Here is a 27,804-nt window from a genome sequence, read left to right as displayed (position 1 = left end):
ATCTATTTACAAAGTTCTCCTAAATCCCATATGGGAGACCATGGTCTTAATTCTAAGCTATTAAGTAATCTAAAGCTTTGGAGAAATACTAAATATCCAACGTTAGTAAAATTTAAATCTTTCAAAATATTATATCTTCCAAAAATAAACTAATGTTCTTTGCTTTAAATTTTTAATTATATTTTCCAAAAAGATTTAAGAATAATATACTAGTACTCGACGAAGATAATTTTTTCTATAAAATATCCCATAATAATTTGCTCTACCATAAGCACCATCCCAAAACTCTTTTAAAAATTACCGTCTTATTCCATTCCGAGAAATTCTCCAAGACGCTTATTAAAACTATTTTAAGTTTAACATTAATCCATACTTTATATTCTAGATAATTAAATGTATAAAATAGGTAATGTCCCCGTCTCCCTGATGAATGTTGGCTTTTTATAAAAAATAATATAATGAAATGGCTTAATGGCTCAGTCTTCAAACATTACAAAGAGAGATTAATAATATAATTGTTGAAGATTATGTGAATAAATTTCATTTTTTATAAATATTTTGGGTTAATTGCATTAAGTATAAATAAATTATATAAAAATTAATCATTGAATAATTTTGTACTTGTCTATAAAGCTCATAGTTAAAATTACAACTATTAAGTTTTGGTTTAAGCAAAATATTTATATTGAAATAGAACTTTTAGAAAAGAGATCCAGAGATGAATAAAAAATATAAAAATATTGATTGTTATTATAAATTATCTAGGTACTATTTAAAATATTTAAAATTATTTACATTAGAAATAGATAAGTACATGGATTTTATAATTTAGATAGTCAACATGCGGGCATGCGTTTGAGGTATAACCGGTGTTATATAAGTACCTACCAACTATATTACCTTGTTATTTTGTCTGTCATTATACGTAGTACTTACCTATTAGTCATTAGTTATTACTACAGTCTACAGACTACAGTCGACAGCAGAGTACAAGAAAAATCATTCCTTGAGTTCATCGAATCATTTTTTGTTTCATTTTTAATATTGTTAAAAAAATTTAAGTGGTTGAATTCAGAAGCCCATATAGCCCATACAGTTAAGGGCTGTCAGTGAATATTTGCTCCGTTAAACCGTCACAGCAGTTACAATATATATGAAGGTATATATTATTATTTAATCAATAATTATTTATAGGTATATATTCTAGTGTATTAATATGATTCTAGGTTAACATACATAAGTTTGTTTTTGTATTTTAATTTTAAATCAAGTTAATATGATTATTTTAAAATTGTAAATTTTATAATTTTATAATTTAAATTACACAATATTTTTAATAAGTACATTAAATTTTAATGGTTTTAAAACATATTTTTAACTGCAATTTCCATGGTACCTATAACTCGATTCACTTACCCTCGTTTAGTCGTGTTTGTAATTGGCCACGGGAGGGGGGGGTCGGGGCCTACACAAATTACCTATCTATTTTCAATAAATTTTAGAACTTTGTTAATGTAGGTAAAATGATTAAAATATATTAATACAGTTTAGAGGGTAGGCATAAGCTAATAAAATATAACTAGTCTTGGGTAGTTGAGCATGACCACACCAAGATAACTTTAACCAACTTATACCATTACACCAAGGTGGCAAGGTAGCTATTGACTAAAGTGTTGTTTTAATGTTTATAGAAATGTATATTTGTATGGTACCACGCGATGTAGAAAAGTCTGTCGAGAAAATAATATAATATTTTTTATATTTTTGTATCATTATTAAATTATGACAATATATCATTGTATTCACGTGGTCCGTGGTCACACTGATTATTATTATTTTTTACTTGATAACAGACATACAGTTGAGATAACATAACATTGCAATTTGAAACTCGCCAATGAGTGTAGTATGCACTACTCGTGACTCGTGAGTCGTGGACTGTAGTCGTCAGACTTGTTAGAGTTAATACGGATATTCAATATCCTTTTTCTACCGATAATTTTGACTGTTTTGTCGGTACCCACTTATTCCATTAATTTCTTCATTGTTTTTGAAACCTGTCTATCGGAACTGTAGGTACTTACTCTCATTACGAAACACGTGCGCAACTTTAGCCATAGTACTGTGACTGTCATGAAATTAGCACTGGGACAATAATTATTGTCAGTAATGAATTCTGTAAAAAATACAACAAAAAGGTTTGCCAATAGAAAGTTCTACGCATTGCCCGATGATTATGTTAAAGTGACAAAAACGATACAGAAGTCTGCTGACCCGGTGAAACTCATAAAATATGTGGACGAAAATGTCATTGGCAAGAATTCTACATTCTCTGGACCATACGGAAGAAGAAAAGGTAATTAGCTTAGTAGAATAACTTTCAACTTAAATTTTAAATTATGTATTGACTACCGTATTTCAGCTTCCTGAATTGTTGATGTATTTTAAATGCAGTTAAATGACAACTAAAAATATGATTTAAATAAACTTGAAAAACCAAAATTTAATTCTTGTATTTGATCTTTTACTTAAATTGATTGAAATTCTTAATTTTATTCCATTGAAGTTATTATTCAAAGAAATGGTTTATTTTAAATGTTATTTGTCGATAAAAAAAACAATTTTTTCATTTTTACAATAATATACTTGGGTAGTAAAATAGTTAATAGGTATGTAAAAATTAAATATTTATTTAGAAAATAAATAAGTCATATATATTCATTAATTAAGTAGGTATCAAGAATAAAAATGAAATGATAATTTTTGTCGATAAGAGACTTCAAGATTTTCTTCATTAAGATAATAAAAAGTTATTGAGTATTTCTTATCATATTTATATGCAAATGTTACTCAATAATAATACCTTTGTTCTGATTTTAAAGAAAAATAACATTTAAGAATAGGTACTAAAAATTTAACCTTACTAGAAATTTAGAAACTATAATTCACAAATTTATCTCAAAATTAATTGTTTATGATTATTTATACTGTTTTTGTCCTTGCTTTGTACATTATTTACGATTATTCACAAATACATTTTAAGAAGTGATAGGTATTTATTCTTTTTTTTTTTTGATTTGTGGTATAGCATCAACTACTTCAATTTTAAGCTTACAAAAAAAAAAAAAATAAATATAAAAACAAAACATTAACATATAAATTGATATAATGGTTTTCTTAGATTGAGTTGTAAAAAATTAATAAGTTCAAGAAATAAAATAATTTTTTGGCTGTTATTTTCAATTTGGCTCAGGATTTCTCAGTTCTTGTAGAAGTTGTCTGGTAACTCTAGGCTACTTCTGGCTTTTATACGTTGCCCACCGTATATGAAAAAGTGTTTGCCTGTAGGGAGTATTTAATCTAATTTTGAAGTATTGACAAATAATTGGTTTATTTTATTAGAATTATAATATTGTGTTAAAATATTTAATACGCTATTATTACTTTTTAATGTACTGATTATCATCTATTTATATTTTACTTGCCTGTCACTTTAAAGTTTAAATTTAAAAAAGTATATCATCAAATGCATCAAATAAAAATATCTTTAATTTCTGAAAAAGCTTTTACCTTTAAATGTAAATAACTAGTGTTGTTCTATATTATTTTAAATTTTATCTTTAATTAATTGTCCATTCCATTTACTAGTTTCTTTGTACATGCAAAATATAAATGGCTAGTGGCATACCATAACACTAAATATTTTATACTATCATAACATTTATATCTTGTAAGTTGGATCAATTAATGACTACGATTAATTATAATTTTGTTTTTAAACTTAAGATGGTTTAATTCATACAAAACTGAAGCTGAATTGCCTGAATTAATCCAATTAGTATTACCTGTAATGATTTTATTAAATTTTAAAACAATATTTGCAACTTATAATTTGTTACAATATGTTATATCTACATGGTCATTATTTTAACCATAAGCTCTTAATATTTTAAAAAGTATAACTTTTTTTTTAAATTTTCCTCAAAGTTAATTTTTCTTGCAGTATCTATTCTGTATGTGTTGTCCAGCATCAATTACTAGGCTGGATATAGTTTGTGTTATAAATAATAATACTGTTTGAAGCAGAATGGAAAATATGCCTTTAAAAAAAAAATGCAATTGAGAGATTAGCATATCTTTATATGCAATTAATATTTTTATGCCCCTCTATATGAATTTTTTTCTCAATATCATTAATTCTATTCTATGATATCTAGAATATCTTGTGATAAATCCTTTATAAAATAGTACAGTAAAATTTAAAATTATATTGTATTGTCATTATTAAATAAATAAAGTATCCACAAAAAAATTAATATTATAAAACATATTGTTTTTCTTACTTTACTTAAAATCTAAAAGTATGATTTGATGATATATCAAGTATGCTCATTTCATTAAAAATTTTATTTTACAAAAAAAAAAAAGATATAATATAATAAGACTTTTATGTATATATATATATATATACTATGTTCATTATTCTATGATAAATTATAATGAATCTCAAACACGTTTTATTATAAAATTATATATTTATTTTAAGTAGTTATGAGTTATTATCAATCAAACAAAATAACAAATATCAATCAAATGTAAATAACTCAATATAATATATACAAATTTCACAATTATAACAATTTAAAATTGTATTTTTACTGTTTATTTAAATATTTATCTTCTTTATGATCATCATAATTAATTATAAATAACAAATGGTTTAATTGTCAGTAAATTGATACCTACTTATAAATTGAAGTGGTTTACTATGTTCTATACTAGATTATACAGTTTATAATTCAGTCTTCAAATTTCAATAGAAACCGATTAAATATCTCTGTAACAAAAAAATGTACCTATAGTAATTTGTGGCTTAGCTATTTCCTGCACTAAGAGGCCTCTTCATTATGTATTTTTGTGTCTATTTTTATTTCCCATATCCCCACTTATATCAGTTGTATTAATTAATTCTGATTATATTATGTAAATTATTTCCGAATAAGATTTGGGCATTATGTTTGATTAATATTTTTAAATTCCTACTAAGCTAATCAAGGATCATTTTATTATAACCAATTACAATTATTGTGTTTTATTTTAAATACCTAAAAATGTCATGTAATTCAAAAAGACTTGGGTTATCCATAAATAAAAAAAATCTTATCCTAATAAATTATTCTTATTTTCATGAAAAATATTTTTGCCATATATTTTTTCTTAATTTTATAATCTCTGTCTGTAGACTATAACCTAAGCAAATAGGTACCTTAACAGTCAATATGTGATGATAATTAAACACTATGTACTATTTAGAGTAGACCTTAAGATAAAAATTGTTTATACATAAATTAAAAGTATTAGTGATATTTTAAAGAAATTTACTGAAAACAAAACAGGTTGATTTAATAGGCAATAAATTGTTATATTGTTCTGTAGTTTTGCTGATGAGGACTAAACTGTGTATGTATACAAACTATATCATTCAAATTTATGTAAAAACACTTAAAGATATATAACTATTCTACATTATATGGTTTTTATAAAAATTATGATAGATATTTTTTATTTGTTGAAAAAAGAATTACAAATTCTAATAAACTTATTAAATTAGATTTAATTAAATGATTTATTAATTTAAGTTTTACTAATAGACAACATTAAGTGCAGTATCCAAAGTTTTACATTAACATCTGGTTTCTAATTTTTTGGTTATAAGTTTTTAATTTTTAGATCCATTTTTGGTATTTAAATTAATTTGATTATCTAATAAAAATTAAATCAATATTTCATAGTTTTATTACCTAATCCAAAAATATTTTTACAAATTTACTTTTAAATCAATAGATCACCTACGTATTTTAATTTTTTTTTTGTTGCTTAGTATATAGTTTTTAAAACCTGTTAATTGTATGAACCTTTTTTAAGAATAATTTAAATCATTATTCTATCCAGTTTTAAAACTAGTTTTTTGTCAATGTATTTAAATTACAACTTATACTGAACAATATTTTTATTTATTTTATTTGTTTATTTTATTTTATTTCAACAGGTTTTAAAAATATCCAATTTCTTAACAAAGTATGGTTTTAAGTATTTTAAATAAAATGTATTACCTATGTTTATGTATCCTGTGGTTATAATAGTTACATACTATCTTTCTTGTGAGTATTCTATTAATTCATCGCTATTTACTCATATTTCATATAGTCTTATAATGGTAGACACTAAATTTTTGAAATAAAATTAAATGACATAATTAAATTATAAAATAAAATCATTTTTTAGGTTTCAATATGCATGGTTAAAATAGTTAATACCTACTTTATAATTTACACATTTACTATAAAATATATTTTGTACTTAAAATATTTAACATGTTAATACATATTTGACTTTTTTATAAGTAGGTGTATTGTATATGTTATATTATAGTACTAAATAAAAAAAAAAAAAAATGAAAATTCTTTTAAATGTAACGTAATATTTTATAGGCATAAAAAATTTAAAGTTTGATTTATACTATATGTCCATATTTAAAAATAAAGATCAGATTTCTTATATAATATTATTCACAATTATTAATTCATAATTTTTAAATGTAACACTTTAAAACGTAATTTATTATCATTTTTACTAACTAAAAATTCGTCATATTATTATGATTATAAACATATTAAAATAAACAATTCATTTCCTGTTATTAGCTTATTTAATGTGCCAATATGCTGAATTATTTATTCTTAAATTTTGAAATAACCTGTTTAACATACAGATCAATACTTGTATTAAACAGATGTATCAATTCATATTAGAATTAATTTATATATTTAATTTTAGAAGTGTCGTATATCTACATTTTACACCACAATACACATATAAAGTGGCATACCATAATATTAGGCCTAATCCTACTCTATTTTTAAACCATTAAGGCTTAAATAGCCATTAATCATTATTATTATTTCATGATTACATTTTTTAGAAAAATGTTTAATTCATATTAATATAAATTTATTAATTACTATTATGTTAAGCGATACAAGCTACCGATATCGAAATAAAAACGATATATTTTTCCTGCCTACGCATATTATATAGTGGTTTACATATTTTCCCGTTAATTTTACCATAAGGTATAAACAGAAAAAATGAATATACGAAACATGTATAAGAACTAAAATTTCCTATAACTTAATAAAATAATATATATTGTAAGCAAGTGTGATTATTTGAATTATGTTATGCAACATATTTGGTAGTCATTGTATGGTTGTGGACGTTTGGTTATATTATAATAATAATATACGGGCTGATTATATATCGTGTACAAAAATGGTAGTGATTTAAACAAATTGTATTGTGATATTCTTTCTAATTATGTAACATAACATCATATTTCCGAGCGATTTTCTGATTAATCCGTGATATACTATTATTTAGTAACAGAATATTAGTAATTAAGTGACTTTGTAGACTTTGTGTAAATACAACAACATACAATTATTTAATAATATATCTTTATAATTACGTATACACTTGCTATTCTTTTTACTTATCCAAATATTTTTTGGTATAATCAATATACGAGTAATATAAAAAAATGCGTTTTAAATTTTAAATTTTATAAACTCATTAATGCATAGCACGAATTTCTAGATTTACGCGGTATAAATTGATAGCATAATATAGAATAATATAACTTTTACAACTTCCAAGCCCTACTGATAACTAATGAAATGTACATAAAAAATGTCACCTATTAATACAATTATTACCAATTTCTATGCATAATCAGATGAAATATAATTATAATATAGCTAGCTGTTTTAGTCATTGTAAATTACTTTACTTAAGTTAATAGTTTTTAGATACATTTTGTATTTAAAAAATTACATTTCAAATATTTTTCGTTTACATAAACTTAAAAAGAACTTAAAAATCTAATATCTATAACTAATATACGGCTAATTTATCCAAATATTCTAAAAGTTATTTTTTTAATTTCTATCAATAATATTGAAAGGAGACAATGGAGTGAATTTAGTATATTTTAAGTAAGCCAGGTCTGGCGATTAAAAAAGTGTTTATAGTAGGCGAACGGGTATGGATGCGAGAACACGTAAGCTGCACGGTGACAAAATCTAACCTAATCAGTCTATATAAAAAAATAAGAATCTTAAAAATTAATTTAACACAAAAACGTTATTGTAAGTTTTTTTTATTTTAAAGGTAGTTAAAAAAATTTATATTAAGTATCATAAATTTGTTTATTTGAATATAATATTGCTTGTTTCATTTTTATTGTGTTTTATAAATAAAATAACTCACCACCTACGTTATACATTTAAAATTTTAATATAATCTCAAAGAGAAATTTTACGAATTGTAAAATTATGACAGTCAGTAAATACTATTTGTAAAATTACTGTATACTATATATTATTTATATGACTTAAATAAATTCATCAGGATCCATATATTTTTATTTTGTGCTTAATATAGGTACATAATAAAAGTAATTCATTCAATCGCGAGACACGTTCATCTTGTAATAACAATTTTTGAGGCTTAAATATATTTAATATTTATTAATCTTATTTCTTCTGGAAAAAGTTAATTTTTGTTTGCTGAACTCTAGTTTGAATACAAATTATAATAATATGTAATTATTATCAAATAATATTTTTTTTCTCATTTTTCATTAAGAAAAATTATGTATTAAATGTATTCAATAAATAAAATATTAATTAGTTGTCATAAGTCATTCATTGATTAATATAGACAATTATATAAATTTTCTTTAATAATAGTTTGAAAAATTCAATATTGCTTATTTAAATATCTTAATCTTATTATTTTAGTCAGGTACTAGAATTTAATCACTTGTTCATATTATATTATTCAACCGTAGTATTCAGATAATCGTATAGCGTGCCAAATGCTATTACAGTTAACACAGTTGCTTTAAATAATCCAAACAATGTTCGTTGATACGTGCGAATTCACGTGTTTACAGCGAACAACTACATCTTTATCGGAGAAATGTATTTTTCTGGTACATATAAATAGTATTATTGACGTTTTTTCGAACTATAGAAACGAAATTATATGTTGGTATAACGATTTAAGTGTGGGATGATCATACGCAAGGTTCTATTAGATATTATAATACCTGACCTTTATTACAAATACGTGGGAAATTGTAGGATTATGTTATTCCGCAGTAGATGGCATTTTTCAGTTTTGTATAGAACGCACATACTAGACGATATTAAACTAGCATTTTTTCTATGATTTAATTTTATTTTTATTATAAAAATGTATCCTTTACTTTTCGGTCTAAACTTACAGTTCCTTTTTCGACTAGTAAAGTTTTCTTTAAGATTGACAGTTATAATTAGGGCTCGGATTTATATGTATTTATGAAATCAAAATATGTATTTTATTAATATTTAATTATATAATATATCCATATGAGTTTCTAATGAAACAAATTATATTTTAAATAATAAAATTATTTTTAAAAAAGTGTTACAAATTATAAAATAGAAATAATAAAGCTAAAAAAAAATAAAAACTTTAATTATCTTGATTACAATTTATGATAACAGCCATTTTGAAATTTTGAAATTCAAAAGATCTTCTATTTGGTCGTAAAATTGCCTTCTACTGACTAACTGATCTTTCGGCTTCCACTGATGTTATTGGACTGTATTGCAATTTGACTATGTTTGAAGGAGTAAGTTATATCTACCGTAGATTATGTTCATTAATTGGTATTATTTTGTTACTATGTTGTACTTTTGGAAATTTGAGAAATTGCTTGTATTGAAAAATACAATCATAATCGTACATAATTAATAATTATTAAAAAAATCGTAAATGAACAAATTGTCAAAATATGTAGGAAAAAATGGAATTATTGAAAAATATGTAAAAACATTACTTGTGGCAAAATATGTAAAATAAAATATAATTAATTTCATTGGAAATCTCTTGAAATGAATTTATCACTCACTTAAAATACTTAAATTAATTTATCAAGTCACAGTAAAAATATGTATTTACATATAAATCCGAGCCTTAGTTTTAATAACTGAATTTGACAATTTTTATGTTTAATTAAATATGATTGTATCCATAAATGTGATTTATAATTATCAAAATTATTACATTATTAGAAGAATAAAAATGAATATGGTAATTTAATACCTATATAATAATAATTATAATGATAAAATATGCCTTCATAAATATGTCAAAAATTAAAATAAAATAATGAATTAAAATGTTTTAACATATGTTACCTTATGTTACCTTAGTCAAATTAAAAATAATTTTTGTTTCTCAAATTGAACTATTATTATAGCCTTAATATAAGTTTAGTGTCGTATATAGTTGATTTTTTTAAATTTAGTATAAAAATTGTACTGGCCAAAAAGGGAACTGTAAGTTTTAGTTGAAAAGGCCCTGCAGATAGGCAATAGCTATTTATAGGTACGAGTACTATTAATTATAAGTACAAAATATACTTTTACTAATTTAGCTTTATGAATAATTATGTTTGAGTATAATTATTACATTTAAAACTTATCAGTCAATAATAATAAAAATAATTTAAAATCGAAATATCATTAATACGTTTGACCAAATTAATTATTACTAGTATAATTTGTATATGTTTCCCATTTTCAAAATAAAAATAAGAACATTTTTTGGCTATATGCTTAGTTAAAAAATATTGTTTTATAAATTACAGTATACAAAACAAACATACCAGTAAATATAACATTTTAAATTTTAATATGGTATTTATAATGAATAAACTATCGGCCTTTCCGCGTTAATTTGTAAACTTATTAATATACGTATTATAGGTACTTAGCTCAAGGGCAAAAGTCAAAAACATTTATAAAACGTTTTATTTGTCATTTCAATATTATGTTTGAAATGGCGTACTTAAAATTAACATATTATTTGTATACTTTCATGTTTTTGATGTTAAATATAAATTATTTGTTTTAAAGGTAGCATTTTAATTAAATATTTATATTTATATCTCTTACCGTAGTTTATACTTTGAATACTTTAATTTTATTTAGGTGCCTACCTATGCATGGAGACATTTTTTGTTTAAACGTAAAGGTCGACTGTTGATTAAGCTGTTTACTCTGTTTTTGCCAATCAAGGTCTATTGAGAAATTCATTATGCATAATATTATAGATGATAAGTAAAATTGCACTACGATAATAATTTATAGCCACTAAATAATAAACTATGGTAAAGGACGCTGTTTAAACTTAGACACTCAGTTATTGGGTTATAGAATATATTATCAAGACAAGTGTCAATTCTAATTACTTAAAAAACAAGTTGAATTATGAGCCATTTTTTTTAATATACCCCTTACCATTGCATTGTTCAGATCAATATTTGATATGTAATTTAGTACAATTTACAAGACATATAACATTTATTTTTAAGAAATATAATTTTCTTAGTTATTATTTATTATCTCTCTCTCTCTATATATATATATATATAATATAATATTGATTAAATTGATTTATCTCCAAAATAAATTTCTTGTTTTATGTACCAACCTATATTTAATATTTTAAAAATTTTTATCTTAAAATTAAGAATATAAATGTACTTAATTCATTCAATAATGCTCTCCGCCTAAGACTTTATATTTTTTAAATTTCAGAGTACTAAATAAAGAGCATAATATATTAGGTCAGTGTTAATTATAATTGCGTAATTATTTGTATTTATCCGTATATTTTAGTTACTAATAAATAATAATATTATTCTCTGTAATAAAATATGTCAGATGAGCTTACAGTGTTTTAATTTCTTGTAAGAAATAATTTCAAATAAGTACGTAATTAAAATGGGTATAATTGTTATTAACTAAATATGAATTTTACTATTTAATCATTTAAAAATTTTATTTGTATCAACTATTAAATAATAATATAACTTAAATATTTTGATCTAGTCGAGATATACAGAGTGTCCCACGGAGATCTGTCCAATTAAATAATGAAATCACTTTTGTTCTAATCAATATTTTTATAAAATTTCTTTTAAATATAATTCATAGGCACTTGCATTAATTTTTTATTTTTTAATACCGAAAATAAAAAACTTTAAAATTGATTAAAAATTTTTCCAAAATATTCAAAATAACCAATTTGTAAATGTTTTAAAAAAAAAATTTAGACAGTAAAAACGTTTATTTAAGTCAAGTGGCTGATATTTTACATTTTTTTAAATATCAATATTCCTGTTAGGTAAATTACGATCTTGTTTATGTTAGAAATATTATAATTTCAAAAAATATTTTTATGAACATTTTTATATAGGTGCAATAGGTGCATGTTAAAATCTAACTATATTTTTTATTGTTCTACATGAACTAGATCGTAATTTACTTAACGAGAATATTAATATTTAAAAAAATTGTAAAAAAATCAGTCACTCAACTTAAATAAATGTTTTTACCATCTGAATTTTTTTTTTAATTAGATTCACAAATTGGGAATTTTGAATATTTTGGAAAATTTTTATCAATTTTTAGTTTTTTATTTTTAGTATTAAAAAATTAAAATAAAAAATGTAAACTAAAATTGTAGCGCAAGTTTTTATGAATTATATTTAAAAATTTTTTTATAAAAATATTGATTAGAACAAAATAGTTATTTCATTTGTCAGATATTCGTGGGACACTCCGTATATTAAGTACTTTGAAACTATGTAATGTCTATTTATTTTATTGAATATATAATGAACGCTTTAAAATTTGAACAGCCTGTATATGTAACTATGTATGAAGTTCTACAATATAGCGATAAACATAAAATTACATTTATACTATTTGTTTTTCGTGTTGAGTACTAGATTTAAATTTAATCGTATTTCATCTAATATATTTATTTTAATATTTCAACTAGACAAGCAAATCACTATCATACAACACATGTCATATTACTAAATTATTTTTAAAATAGTTTACGTACGTTGGTATACCCTATTAAAATTACATACCTATTAAATAGGCTTAGAATTTCAATTTTTTTAGTGATCAATTACATTTATTTAAGATTGGTAACATACAAAAAGAGCTTATATTTAAAGACAATTAAAAATAAAAGTTATGCGAAAAATATATAACTGTATTATATTGAAATTTAACTGTTTCTGCAAATAAAAGAACTTTAATGGGTTTTATCATGCCAGTGTAGGTTATTAATTTATGTACCTACCATAATAATATGTTTGTTAAAGTAGTATGATTATAATTATGTTTATATACTATTAAGTATAGCCAGTATAGGTACCTACATATTATGTATTATATTATATAATAATAACAACGATCATCAAATCAGATGCTAATAAATTCAGTAGTATGATATTCTTAATAATCCTAAACTATTTTTTTCTATTATCGAAATTTACTTTAGAGTTTAGACAGCTATATTAAGCAATCTATTTTTCAATAATATTATTTAGAAATACATAAAAGTAAGTACTATAATAATTTAAATGCCGTACTTCTAATTATTAAATTTAATTATTTTTACACGGAAAATGATAATAATAAAAATACCATTTAATTTTATATGACCTCTCTACGTCAAACTTTCAGAATTATTAAATGGACATATCTTCCCTTTTATTTAAATGTGTATTATAATTTATAATTATTTGTAGTATGTTATTCATCAGCAAAGCTGCATTAACCTATAGATGAAAAATGAGCGTTTTCTCCAGGCTATAACTTCTAAGAGGTCAAAATATTTAAGCTACTTATAGCCAAAAAAAAAAAAAAAATTAAATGCTACAATAATCATTTATTGATTATTCGTTTTAAAATTTTTTCCAATATTTTGTACATCTATTTTTCAATAATAATTGTGTAAATCGATATTAATAGTCAATATAATATGTATAATATTATATTATATTAAGTTTGGTTGAACTATCAGTTATATAATATTATACATCCATTTATAATTTTATAAAAAAAACCTCTTTGTTATTATCTATAAATCGAATATGATATAATATTATTACAGGTATGTGTATATAATTTCAAGATTTGTTTATTAATATTTGTATAAATATTTATTTACAAAACTTCAAATTCGTATTTTTATAAAATTGTATACTTATTAAATCATAATAATTTCGAGTGTATTAACCTTGTAAAGGTAGACATAAGCTACGGGTGTACTGGGGATTCATCGGAAATTGCGCAGTTATAATATTACATCCTGTGTAGATACGACGGAGAAAACTTACTTTGGGTTCATGATAACATTAAAATAAATCGACTGGAATGTTTTTTAAAAATTCGTAGAAAAAATGGTGTTCTAAATTGCGTAGAATCTTTTTTTCAGAAATGATTGTGCGTATGCGATTGTCAATCTTAATAAGAAACATTGTAGAGAATGTCGTATTATTTTATTTTTATTATCAGCCGGCCGATTAAAATTATAAAAAAGATCGATGACCAATTTTAATTAATATGTCATTTATATCTATTAAAGTATAAATGAGATATTAAGAAATCAATTAAACAATTTATAGGGTTATTACATGTTTAATGTACATTGTATATGTATACTAAAGGGATTATTTACCACATATCTTAAGTATTTTAAAACAAAATAATATACATTTTTATATTTACTGGATGTAGTGCCTATCATATTATTTTTTAACACACATAAAATATTTAAGACTGTGGTTTTTTTTTATTATTACACCATTTATATCTTTTTTTGAATCAATGTATCTATATATTTTACTGCAATCGTTGCCGTTGTGAGTACTTAAATTCAACCATGCTAGGGTTGCTATTTAATTTTTAAAATAGAGCTATCAATTTTTTAGATGTAATATATGTTTAAGTTTTTCCACTATATTCTATTGATATTCTATTGGCGAATGTCTTGAAATGAATTTAAAAACTTTAATATACCTTTAAGGTATACTTTTAAGGATTTAACTCCTTTTTTGTTTTTCTTAGTTAATACTTGTACTTCTTGTCAAGTTTTAATCAATAAATAACAAAAAAGTATTCGTTATATACAAAGTTACCTAGTATATATATTTGGTGCACAGAAATTTCCAAATTTTGTATGTAATATATTATGTAGGAAAATGGTTTTTGACGCTAGTTAAATACTTAAATATCTACCTAATAAGTATAATCATTAATTATAAATGCTAGTATTTAAAATCAATGATATAACTAATCGTGCGGTTCGGAAAAATCTTCGGCCATGAATGATGTATATAGTATACTGTGATATAAACACATACCATAAATTACACACATCGTGGATGTATATGTGATAAGTACAAAATAAAGTCAATCAAATATGTTATACGTTATGATATTATATATCATAAAGTTGTAAACATGTGCTGTATTAGATATAGCATATTTCAAATATTAAAAATATAGATGATATAATACGCAGTTTATTATCCTTATAATTAAAATTTGTTAAAAACTCCCTTTAATTACCTATCCTTTTGATGTTTACATGCATTTTGTAAGCAATAAGTAAAAAAAAAAAAACGCTACACAAACCTTTATTTAGGTATGTTCCACGATTTTTGAGGTTTTTAGAATCTAGTTTCATCTCCGTCATCTGAAAATCTCAAACCTCGCGTGACGTTTAAAAATAGAGGTTTTATGGAACGAAAAGTTTTTCACGGAATCTATTTTTTATTAAAATAAAAACGTAATGGCTTATTAATTAAGTAAATAAAGCTATTGTAAACGTCCTTAATCAATCGTTATATGTTTCCATTATTTAAGTACCTATATTGTAATAAAACGTATTACGAAAACTCAAATTCGTGTTAGCGCATGTAGACTGGGAATTATATGGTTGGATAACGCAATGTAATGCATAGTCTGAATTAATTTTGGTAGATCTGCGGTGTGTTCTCTCGCTGGAAAGAGTAGGATTATTCGTCCTGAAAAATACTAGAAATTCATAGTAATTTTATATAACTTTTTTATATTAATAATTAAATACTGTAAATGAGTAAAAATATAGGAGACAATTTTGTATCAGACAGTTGCCTCATTCGTTCACATGTCTATGTGTATAGACTTGTTCTAAACTTATTAATGTAGTTATTGTTAGAATTGGGCGTCCAAGCAGATAATATACAGTGTACATAGATCAGAAAAGGGTGTTTGATTCATCAGTCAATTATAATAGGTATAATATTAATTTACAATAGGTCGCTCAATTATTATGTGTCGGTAAAAAGTATTCTTATGATTTAGTGAGTAAGAAAACCACGAGTGGACATTTGCTGTATGCTATGAATAAAATACAGTAGCGTGAGAACTGCAAAATAAGCTATAATGTAATAATATATTATTATTTACTTATAATTTGTGTTTACATCATCTATTTAAGATTATGAGTAGAGCGAAGAATGTATTGATCTAACAGTGATATACATTTATTTATTTTTTGTCTACCATTACATTTTGGAGCAAATTGTCTATTTGAGCATTTTTAGATTTTTGAAATGTTTTACTTTTTTACTTTAATTTCGATAGATATATGTTTATATATAAAGAGATATTGTTGATTCTCGATCAAAAAACTTGAAGATTTAAGTTTCCTAGTTTCGTCGTAAGTTATACGTTTCATAGCAGCTAAAAACTATGAAAAACTCAGCTTAATTTTTTTATAAACTTATAAAGTTTTCTCCAAATACTATTTTATTATAATTCTTTATCTGCAATTAAAAAAAAAATTGAATTATATAGTCTCGAATCTTTATGCCATTACTATATTATTATTTTTTATAGACGATGAATGTTTTAAATGCGCATTTTTGCTATTTACTCTTATTCACTAAGAATGCCTAGGTACTCACATTTATCCTGTAGTACGTTGGTTTTAACTTAAAATTTTGTGTGATATTTTGAATAAGTTTCAACAGTCGAGTTAAAAAAATTATATTAAATAATGAAATAATAATATAATTTCAATATAAAAAAAAATCCTCATAGTAATATATTATGCTAATCCCCTTACAGTATCAGAACTGCACTTAGAATTGTTCTTTTGTATAATTCATTTAAAGTATTACGTTTTTGGATAATAAAATAATTATAAAATCAATTAATTTATCTAATTTATTATACTCATTTAAACTATTAACTATTAAGTACCCGTTGTTTGAATGTTAAATTTATTGTAAAATTATACTTGCACACAATAAACATAAGTAACTAACCAAACTTCCATTTTACAACTTTTGTATATAATACTTTTTGTTAAAACTATTTTTATATACATCGTACTTACGATGTCCGTAATTTTGTATACATCTACACAACGCAAATACTTTTACAATGGTGGTGTACGTTCTATTGAATTATGTGTCTTTTGCAAAGGCGCACTTCGTTTTAAATGACATATGAAATACATATTATGTAAATATATTATATGTTTACTTATTTGCTTGTTTATGTAGTTGTATACTGTGACTACGCAGCTTCTGGGAAATCGCTGCAATTTATTGAAGACTATATACTCAAAGAAGTATTACCTGTCTATGGTAACACTCATACGACAACGAACGTCACTTCGCTACAGTCTACTCTATACAGGTAAAAATATGTCCATTGTAATAATTGACACCGAGTATCATAATATACCTGTTAGATTCCATTAAATATAAAAGAAATAAATCCTCTTTAAATAATATTGCTTGTCTGCATGTAACGTATTGTATGTCTCAGTAAACAGTTTGTTTGTGAATTGTATGACAATGATATTATTTGATTTCCCCGTGGTTATTCCTAAGGATGTTTTTATTGAGTAAATAATTATTATTTAAGCTAAATTTAAAATGTAATCATTATACATATTTTCTCATAGACACGAAGCCCGTGATATTGTTCGTAATGCTGTCCATGCTTCAGAAGACGACGCGGTCATATTCGTCGGGAGTGGATGTACCGGCGCCGTTCACAAGTTAATACATGCCATGGATTTCGCTTCTGACGAAATTAAACCAATAGTCCTGGTCGGTCCTTACGAACATCATTCGAATTTATTGCCTTGGAGAGAGATCGGCGCTACGGTAAATACTTGGAATAGCAGCTCGGTGTGGCGTATCTTTGTGTATTGACGGAAGTAATAATACTGTTTTTTTATGCCGTAAATTGTTTCATTTCTACCGAATATTATATACTCGCTGAATTTTAATGTGATTTCGACGACCGTGAAAACACGTATTATCATTGAGTGTCGATAGAACTCAATGGTATTATACAATAATAACACGTCGTTATTTTGTAAACGAAGATGTCTATGAACATCTATATTCTATGCGTAATATTGATAATTAGATATCTGATGTTGGTCCTGAATTACATAAACTGAGTGAGAGATTTTACTATAAATTAAATCGGCGGACGGCTTATATTAGATAGAGGAATCGCTGTGGAGTATTATATAGGCGTCTAATAATGATATAAGTATAGATAGTAGTTCATTTCGTCACAATAGACGCTATTTTATTATGAGGACATCTCCGGTATTTGGTAATGAAATATTTTATATGACCTTGGTTAAGAATAATTTTGTTTCTACAGTTCGCGCCTTGACGTTCGTGTCTAAAACAACATGTTTCTTATTATTATCGTTGCTCCAGTGGCTGTCAAATAATAACGATTACGACTTGGCGCTATTTCAATCGTTTAAAATATGTATTATGATACTTGATTGCATGCCAAAATGTCTGTTTTTCAATTGATTAGAACAGTCGTCGAGTTTCCTTCGAAAATGTTTCTTGTACAAGTATCCTAATTTATAAGTAAAAAGACAGTTAAATTGAACGAGTAACATAACAACAACTTATTGTTTGAAATTTAATGTAATTATAACAAACATTAAAATTCGCCTAACAAAACAATTGACTAATATTTTCTTTATATTATATACTAATTTTTTATGATTTACTTGATTTCTAAATGATACTCAAACACCTATTAAAAATCAATTCGAGATCATCTTTTATTTCCTACGTCACAATCTTAAAATTATTTAATTATTTTGGTAATGTGTAATTAAGAATTTAAAAATTATTTTTAAACTTCTTAGGTCGTACGCATAGCGGAAACTAAAGAAGGTTTTATTGACCTCGTTGATCTCGAAAATAAACTTCGATTGTATCAGTCGGTTAGTCCAGGAGCTCAATTAGTTGGCTGTTTTTCTGCTGCCTCTAATATTACCGGAATACTTGCTGACGATATTGCCACCACGTTGATTTTACACCAATATGGTGCATTGGCATTTTGGGATTATGCATCTGCAGGTAATGATTAATGAGTCATTGTAGCTTTGGCTTTTTTTTAAAAAATGGTATATTTATAGATTCTAAAATCTAAATGGAATGATGACGCTACGGCCTTAAGGTCTTTTGTGATTTATATGTTTATTTTTTTTATACTATTTTTATTTAAATTTTATAAACTTGTAAATATTTACAATAACTAAAAAAAATTAAAGGATTTCATATAGCACATAATTCTGGCTTGAATCAAGTATTATTTAAGTATAAAACATTCTTTCTGCTTCTAATTGTTACAAATATATATAAATAATCATGATTTGTTTTTGTCAAGTTTTTTCTAATAATTTATTTAATTTTAACTGATCTTATACTGTATTTATTACTAAACAGGCCAAAGATCGTAATAAAATAACAAGAGGTATAATGAACAATTTAATACAAATGCAGTAGATATAATATTAACATTTTATAGTATGATTTATTTTACATTTTGTAAAACATGCATGTGTATTAAATTTTTTATCAGTTTTAAAAAAAAACTAATAAAGTTATTTATTTTAAACAATGACTAAGTTAACAATAATAAATATGTCATTAGAATAGACATTATGTTAAGTTATAACTTATAACTTAAGCGTCTATGATAATAATATATCTACAGAATTATTCATAAACATAATGATATTGTTTGTAAATTGTAGTAACCTATACCATACCCTAACCATTACATCATATAGTACCTTATGTAGTAATGTTTAAACAACATCCACTAACTCAAATAGAATATCTAACTTTTTATGAATGTTTTTATATTTTTATTTTTTTATAGCTCCGTATGTGGTTTTGGATATGAATCCTTTGTTTCCGGCCAATGACCAAGCCGTTTATAAAGATGCTATATTTTTCTCTGGTCATAAATTTGTAGGCGGAATACAAACACCAGGTTTGAAAAACTGTTTGAATACATATATTCCTATGGTTGTTGTTTAATAAAGAGATTTATGGACCACATAGGTGTATTGGTGGCCAAAAAAAAACTGTTCAAAAACAAAGTGCCAAATGGCAGTGGTGGCGGTGCAGTGTTTTTTGTCTCAAGAAAAGATCACAGATACTTAAAAGTAAATATAGCTGAGTTAAGTTGTATTTGTATCATATGTGGACATCTGAAGGGGATTATCCCTCTTAATACCCTCTCCAAATTATCAAGTAGCAGGCTACTTTACTGCCACTTTTTATGGATAATGTCAACCCCCTCTGTAAAAAAATTGAATTAGTTATCCACCTATGGTGTGTAATCATTTCTAGGATACATGTATATTATTACTTATTCTAGGATACAGAATTGCGAGAAGAAGGTGGTACTGGGGCGATTGTGGAATCTGTGCGCTTGGGTTTAGCATTACAGCTCAAACAAAATATTGGAGTACCATTTATTATGGGCAGAGAAGAAAAAATTACCAAGTAAATAATGCTTTTAATTTTCAATCATTGCAAAATATGTTACAAAGTACTATTTATTATTTTTGATAATTAACAGTATTCAAATTCGCTAAATATAATAACTATTACATTAATGTTTTTATCTATAAATTATTATTTTAGTATTTATCATATTTTATACCAGTACCATATAAAAACACTTATTAAGACTTTACAATACAATACACATATAGATAATAAATTATAGATATCAAGCTGTCGAGAAACCTAACAATCTCATTCGGTTTACAAGTTATATATTTTTTAAGATTTCATGGGTCTTCAAAAATAAATTACGTTGTACACATTTGTATTTAATTAAACCATGTTCTAAAAATTATGTAGAATTATAGTCATATAGTAATTTTACTTAGATCCCACTGCATTTTTAATTATTTAATGTTTATTTTTTTCAACCTGTCTTAGATTTTTAATAAATTCATTTTTATTTTAAATTATATTTTAATTAAGTATGTAAATATGCAAGTTAATAAAGATGTCTTAGCATTAACAATTTTTTAATTTTATAAAAATGTATTATTACATCCAAGGCAATTCTATTATTCTTAAATATAAATATTTCGGTTTAAAAAATTGTTAACTGATTTCGCTTTGTAATAAGTTATTACTTATAACTATAATAAATGTTTAAAATTCATCTATTAAAATTATTTACCTTTAACCTACATTTATACATTTTATTGTTTTTAATTTTAATACAATTTAATTGATAATTTTATTTGAAAAATTAGAAAATATGCATCTTAAGAGATGGAACTTTTAGAATATTAGAAGAATTATTCTATTTATACACATTCTAGAATTATGTGTAATTAACTAATAACTGATAGGTGTGGTTATAGCTTGTTATTTTTTAAAAGTGTATATTATTATTGCCATCATGTATGTTCCATATGACCTCTAAAAATAATATCACTTATAAATTGGTAGTATTATTAGAAACATTATAAGTAAGTCATGAATTATGGTATGTGATTCGAATAAGAATTATATATTATACATATACGTATATAAATAAATAAAATTGCTTTTTAATTTATAAACAAAATATTTTATTTATTATAGGTTTAAAATATAAATCAATATTGTTAAAATTCAGTGATCTAGAATTAAGTATAAAAAAATAAATGTTTTCATTTAACATCATTATTGTTTTTATCAGCCAACATTGTATTAATAATGAATATCATATTTTTTTTATTCTAGGACAGTATTATCTTTTCTGCAAACCATGCCGGAAATAATAGTGTTAGGCAATTGCTCGCAAACTGTGAGACGGCTGCCAATTTTCTCAATGTTGGTGCGGCATCCTCGCGGTGCATTTTTGCATCATAACTTTGTATGCGCTATCCTCAATGACGTTTTTGGTGTTCAAGCGCGTGGTGGTTGCGCTTGTGCTGGACCTTATGCTCAAGATCTTTTAGGTATCACCGACACTCTGGCCATAGAATATGAAAACATGTTACTAGAAGATGATCGTCTAGATAGACATCACTTGCGCCGTCACGAAGAAAATTCTCCATTTGAGATGCTGAGGCCTGGTTTTATCCGTATATCTTTGCCGTTCTTTATGTCTGATAACGAAGTGTCTTATGTACTTGAAGCCCTGAAAATGGTGGCCACTGAGGGTTGGAAACTATTACCACAATATACATTGAACCCAGAGACAGGTGAATGGAAACATCATACAAACAATGTATTCCGTGATCGTAAGTGGTTGGGATCAATACGGTATACAGATGGTAAATTATCAGTGCCAGAACGAAAAATTTCTGTACAAAATACATGTCCTGCTGATTTTGCTGAATGTCTGAAGACTGCCAGAAACACATTCAACAAAGCGAGAAAAGTAATTTTTGATTGTTTTATTGTTATAGATTTTATTGATGATAAACAATAATATTTATGTTAATAATTGTTTATTTTTATATTCTATACTTTCCTAGATGGCAAAACGATTTCCATTGCCTGATCAGAGGAGTATGTTCACAGAAAAAGCTGAGCATTTACGTTGGTTCATGTTGCCAAGTGAAGCCCAAGACTTATTGTTGGGACATTCATCTAGTCATATTAAACAACGTGTTCCGTTTTCACCAACAATCTACTACGGATCTCCTCGAACTTCTGAATCGTCAAACGTTTCTACTCCAAATTCATCTTTAGCCAGATACAACAGTCTATCTGCTTTAGACCATAGGTATTATTTTATTTATATGTTACTATAATAGTAAGTAATCTTGTAAAATTTATATTACCCATTAATCTTGTATTATCATGTACATTATTCATAAAAAATTAAGATTATGAAGGGAAAATCTACACTCAACAACCTCAAATACCATAACTATAACCTTTTTAATATAAACATAAATTAAAAATAATTGAAAATATTATAATTTTCTATCTAGTCGACAATTATACAGAGTATAGTATACCTAGAATATATGATTAAAACAAAATAAATACAAGTTAAATAATATATTTTTTTTTTTATTAATGTTAAATATATTTTTTGTGTTTTGGAATTAATTCTATTTACCTAGAACATAATACAAATAAAAAATTAAATACAATTTACTAAACATAAAAAATATATATATATATATTAATTATGAAAAAAAATATTGCATGTCTTATCACGTCATTACATGATGCTCAATCCATGACATTATTTATATGTTATATCATATATTATGAATATATGTTGTACAACTCAACTGATAGATTTGATCATATTAGAAAATTCCCAGACTGCATTATTTATTGTTTTGAAAATAATAATTGACTAGAAAAATAAAATGTAACACGTGTATGTCTAATTATAAACTAAATAAAATAACTATTATAAACAAATTACATTTCAAGCTGCTTAGAAATTATTCATTCCATATTTTTTTTTTTTTTTTAGTTTATCTGCTCGTGTAAGATCTTCAAGTGGTAGTTCGGATATGTTACTACCTAATAAACATTTGAGTCCTGTTGGACTAGTTTCTCAAAGAGAAAGATGTTATAGCTTAGGTTCAAATCCTAATCAGTTTAGAAGGTTACGTGAACGACAGTGTTCATGTAGTAGTCAAACTGAATTAAGTGATTCTGAATCACGTGCATCTTGCAATGATGTACAACATGATGAAAGTATCCAAGCTTATGTACAAGAAATGACAAAAGAGTTTGTTACAGAAATCAAATCTGAACTACGTGAAGTTATAGCTACTGTTGACAATGCATTGTCAGAGAGCTCAGAAAGTTTGAATGTTATAGATAAACATAGTAACATTTCCAAAAGTATCCATAAAATTATGCCTAGAAATAACTCTGTACCAGTAATAACTACCACACCATGTCAAAATGGCCTTGAAGAACAAGTCATCACTCGTTTATCTGAATTTGCTTCAGAAATGAAATCGGAAATACATGACATGGTAAGCTCTGTTTTGGCTTCTTCATCTTCTCTGTCAGATGAGAACACAGATACTATAATGGAAAAAGAAACAGATTCAGAGAGTGACAAAGAAAATAATTTAAAACATCCAAATCTTAGCTCAACTGATAGTGGTATAAACATTAAGACAGAACCAATTGAAATTAATTCGAAAAAATTTAAATCTGAATGTATTGTGAAAATGAATTATGAGAAAAATGTTGATTTTGCTGTAGCTAGGTGGTATTGTCCAGCAAAACCCATTTGGAAACCAACAATTGAAGTAAGTAATTGAAAAATATAAAAATACATAATACGCTATTACATAATAATTTTTATAATACAGTGGTTAGCAACCAACAACCCGCTTAAATTTTAGAACGACAAACTTTTTTTTTTACATAATTCATTGTTTTAAAGTTTTAGACAGTATTTTTTTTTCATAGTAAATAATTTAAGAATCTAAAATTTTTATTTTTATATGGCCCTTAAACTATTTCTAATTTGTGAATGTGGCTCAAGAGTCCAAAAAGATTGCTGACTACTACACTATTATGTTATATATTATAATGTAATACAGAATACTTAATTTAAAATTATACTTTTAAAATAAAGGCTATTAGAGAATTTAAGATGATTCGAGACGGAGATCGTATTATGGTTTGTTTATCGGGTGGAAAAGATTCATTATCATTACTTCATACACTTCATCAGTATCAATATTATGCTTCATCAAAAGGTATACATTTCACATTGGGAGCTGCTACAGTTGATCCTGGTAGTGCAGCTTATAATCCTAAACCTCTTATACCATACTTAAAAGCATTAGGAGTCCATTATTTATATGAAGAACAAAGTAAGTAGTAATAACTGAATAAGCATATAATTAATATATAAATTAATTTACATATTATATTTGTTGACAGAGATTCTTGAACAAGCTGCGTCTACAGAGTGTCGTTCCATTTGTAGTTTTTGTAGTCGCATGAAACGAGGACGTTTGTACTCTGCTGCACGATCAAATGGATATAATGTACTGGCTCTTGGTCAACATTTGGATGATCTGGCGGAGAGTTTTTTAATGTCCACATTTCATAATGGTCGATTAAGATCAATGAAAGCTCATTATGCAATTAATGAACGTGATCTACGTGTTATCAGACCATTTGTTTATGTCAGAGAAAAAATGTTACGACAATTTGCAGAGTCTAAAAAATTACCCGTCATCTCAGAAAATTGTCCTGCGTGCTTTGAAGCTCCCAAGGTAAAAAATACTGGTGTTAATAATTAAATTATTTTAAATATCGGAAAAAAAATAATATTACAATTTTAAAATAATTGAATAATGATTGTTTTTTGTTAGAGTGAATACAATGTTTATATATTATATGCTTTTTATTTTAATTTTAGGAACGACATAGAACAAAACAATTACTCGCTCAACAAGAAATATTGTTTCCACATTTGTTTGCATCATTACGCTCAGCTTTACGGCCCTTAATTAGTTTTAAGCAAACAGGCGAAGAAACCAAAGCATACCACCGCATGACTGGATTTGATGATTTTCAATGTGATAAAGATTCAGAAGAAGAACCATGACTATTTTAACTACCAAAAGGCAAAAACAACTTCACATAGCTTAATTTACCATTTTTTTCTTATTATTATAATTTATAATAATTGAAGACATTTGAAATATTTTCTTCGTGTATGTTTGTTATAACGATTATTTTTTGTTCTCTTATTTATTTATTTTTTCGTTAAGTTACATGATACTTTAATTATAAAATAGGTATTATTATTATTTTAACAAAAGGTCTTGGTAATATTTACTTACATCTAATTCATAATTATAATAAATATAGACACACAAGATATTTATTTGTGGTATTTGTATGTTTTCAATTTAATGTAATATTTTTTTTACTACATTATGTTAATTGCATACAACATACCTACCTGTAAATGTATGATGGTTTATTAACCTCTTGATTACATTCAACAGATCTTAATTTAATACAAATAATTTCTTCAATTATTTACCAAAACAATAATTAACTTGAGTTATTAAATTAGTATAGACTCATTTTATAGATCTTTGTCAACATTAATGATACTTAAATTTGATGTATACGATTCCAAACATTTTGTTAATCGAAAGTATAAAAATAATATTTTTGTATGTGTATTTTTGTTCAATTTTGTTATTTTTGACTTTAATTTAGTATACAACCATTAGTTTTAAGACCATAAATGTAATTTCAGTTAATGTTGTTATGTTTATGTTTAATACTTTAGATTATATTTTTTAAATACTTGTTAGGTACTATAAGAATTTTGTGTATGTAATGCTTATAGCTTTAACTTAAAGTCTTTAAGTAATTCATTACAGTATTCAATTTAAGGATCCTAGCTTTTTATTGATTCTAATAATAATAAATTATGTATTGTATACTCTAACGTGTATAGAGTAATATAATATACTTTTAGTAATCTCGTTAATGGTTTAATATTATTCTACAATCTGTTATAATTAGATTATAAACTTATTAGTGGTATACATAATATATTATATATATTTTTTATAATATTCTGTCTCCCTATAAATAGAAACTTATGTATACATCAACGAAACTTAAAAATGTTCTGTTTGCTACTAATTGTATTGCTGGCTCTTGTATTTGAATAAGTAAAACTAATGATGACCAAAATGTAGAGTAAACCTCGGCAATCACAGTTTTAATACTGAACTCAAGTCTGTATCATTTTCCAAACTTTGAAATTAAATTTATAATAAGACACCACACATTATCCTGACTCTTGAGCTACAATTCTAGCTAATTAAGATGTCAAATAAAGTCACATAAACTTGGTCCTGGAAATCTCAGCACACGGTAGTTATTCCGCTAGATTTTATTTTATAAAGTATGGACGAGTAGTACACTCGTTGTCGGCCAAAGTAGCTAAGCCACGTGAATGAATCGATGTATCAACCCTCTGTCGACGATACAAACGCTTATAAGATTTAAATACCTACCTTATATATTATCATTATCAAAACGTGATTAGTTTTGGACAGTGATTTTCTAATTTTTAAAAATTATTAAAAAAAAATAATATGATTATACAAGTATACAATATGTATAGGTGAAGTTTACAAAAATGTATTTATAGCTGAATATTCAATTAAGTGTTTCTATGTGTCATGTCAAAGTAGCGTTGCACAACCAGTGACACAATAGATACAATTCCGAGTGAATAATTATGAGTGTGCGCTCTAATAATAATAAAATGTTCGCATCGTAATAAATATGTAATAACCCTTACAACGTAAAATATTTAGTATTTACCACGCACAACTAACGAAAAAGTGATGATGCACAGCGAATAAAATTTTATCATGATGAAATTATAATGTATATAAATATACGTTTATAATTTTGAATAATCGAACGAAATTTAGGTGAAAAAAAAATAAAAACTATGAATTCAGATATAAAAGTCTATTGTTCGTATTTTAATA

General features: G+C 24.8%; 1 protein-coding gene across 1 annotated transcript; it reads left to right on the top strand.

Annotated features, from left to right (window-relative positions):
• The first annotated feature begins 1,902 nt into the window (after positions 1-1,902).
• LOC113548994 lies at positions 1,903-26,043 on the top strand. The gene is made up of 13 exons (XM_026950119.1): positions 1,903-2,356; positions 17,534-17,669; positions 17,941-18,145; positions 19,168-19,381; positions 20,190-20,303; positions 20,375-20,478; positions 20,694-20,821; positions 22,067-22,709; positions 22,807-23,057; positions 23,769-24,564; positions 24,897-25,137; positions 25,208-25,545; positions 25,692-26,043. The coding sequence occupies exons 1-13, from the start codon at positions 2,170-2,172 to the stop codon at positions 25,878-25,880; spliced, it is 3,546 nt and encodes a 1,181-aa protein (XP_026805920.1). The 5' UTR covers positions 1,903-2,169; the 3' UTR covers positions 25,881-26,043.
• The last annotated feature ends 1,761 nt before the right edge of the window (positions 26,044-27,804 follow it).

The sequence above is a fragment of the Rhopalosiphum maidis genome, chromosome 4, assembly GCF_003676215.2.
Source record: "Rhopalosiphum maidis isolate BTI-1 chromosome 4, ASM367621v3, whole genome shotgun sequence".
Lineage (NCBI taxonomy): Eukaryota > Metazoa > Arthropoda > Insecta > Hemiptera > Aphididae > Rhopalosiphum > Rhopalosiphum maidis.
This window is presented reverse-complemented; position numbering and strand designations above follow the sequence as displayed.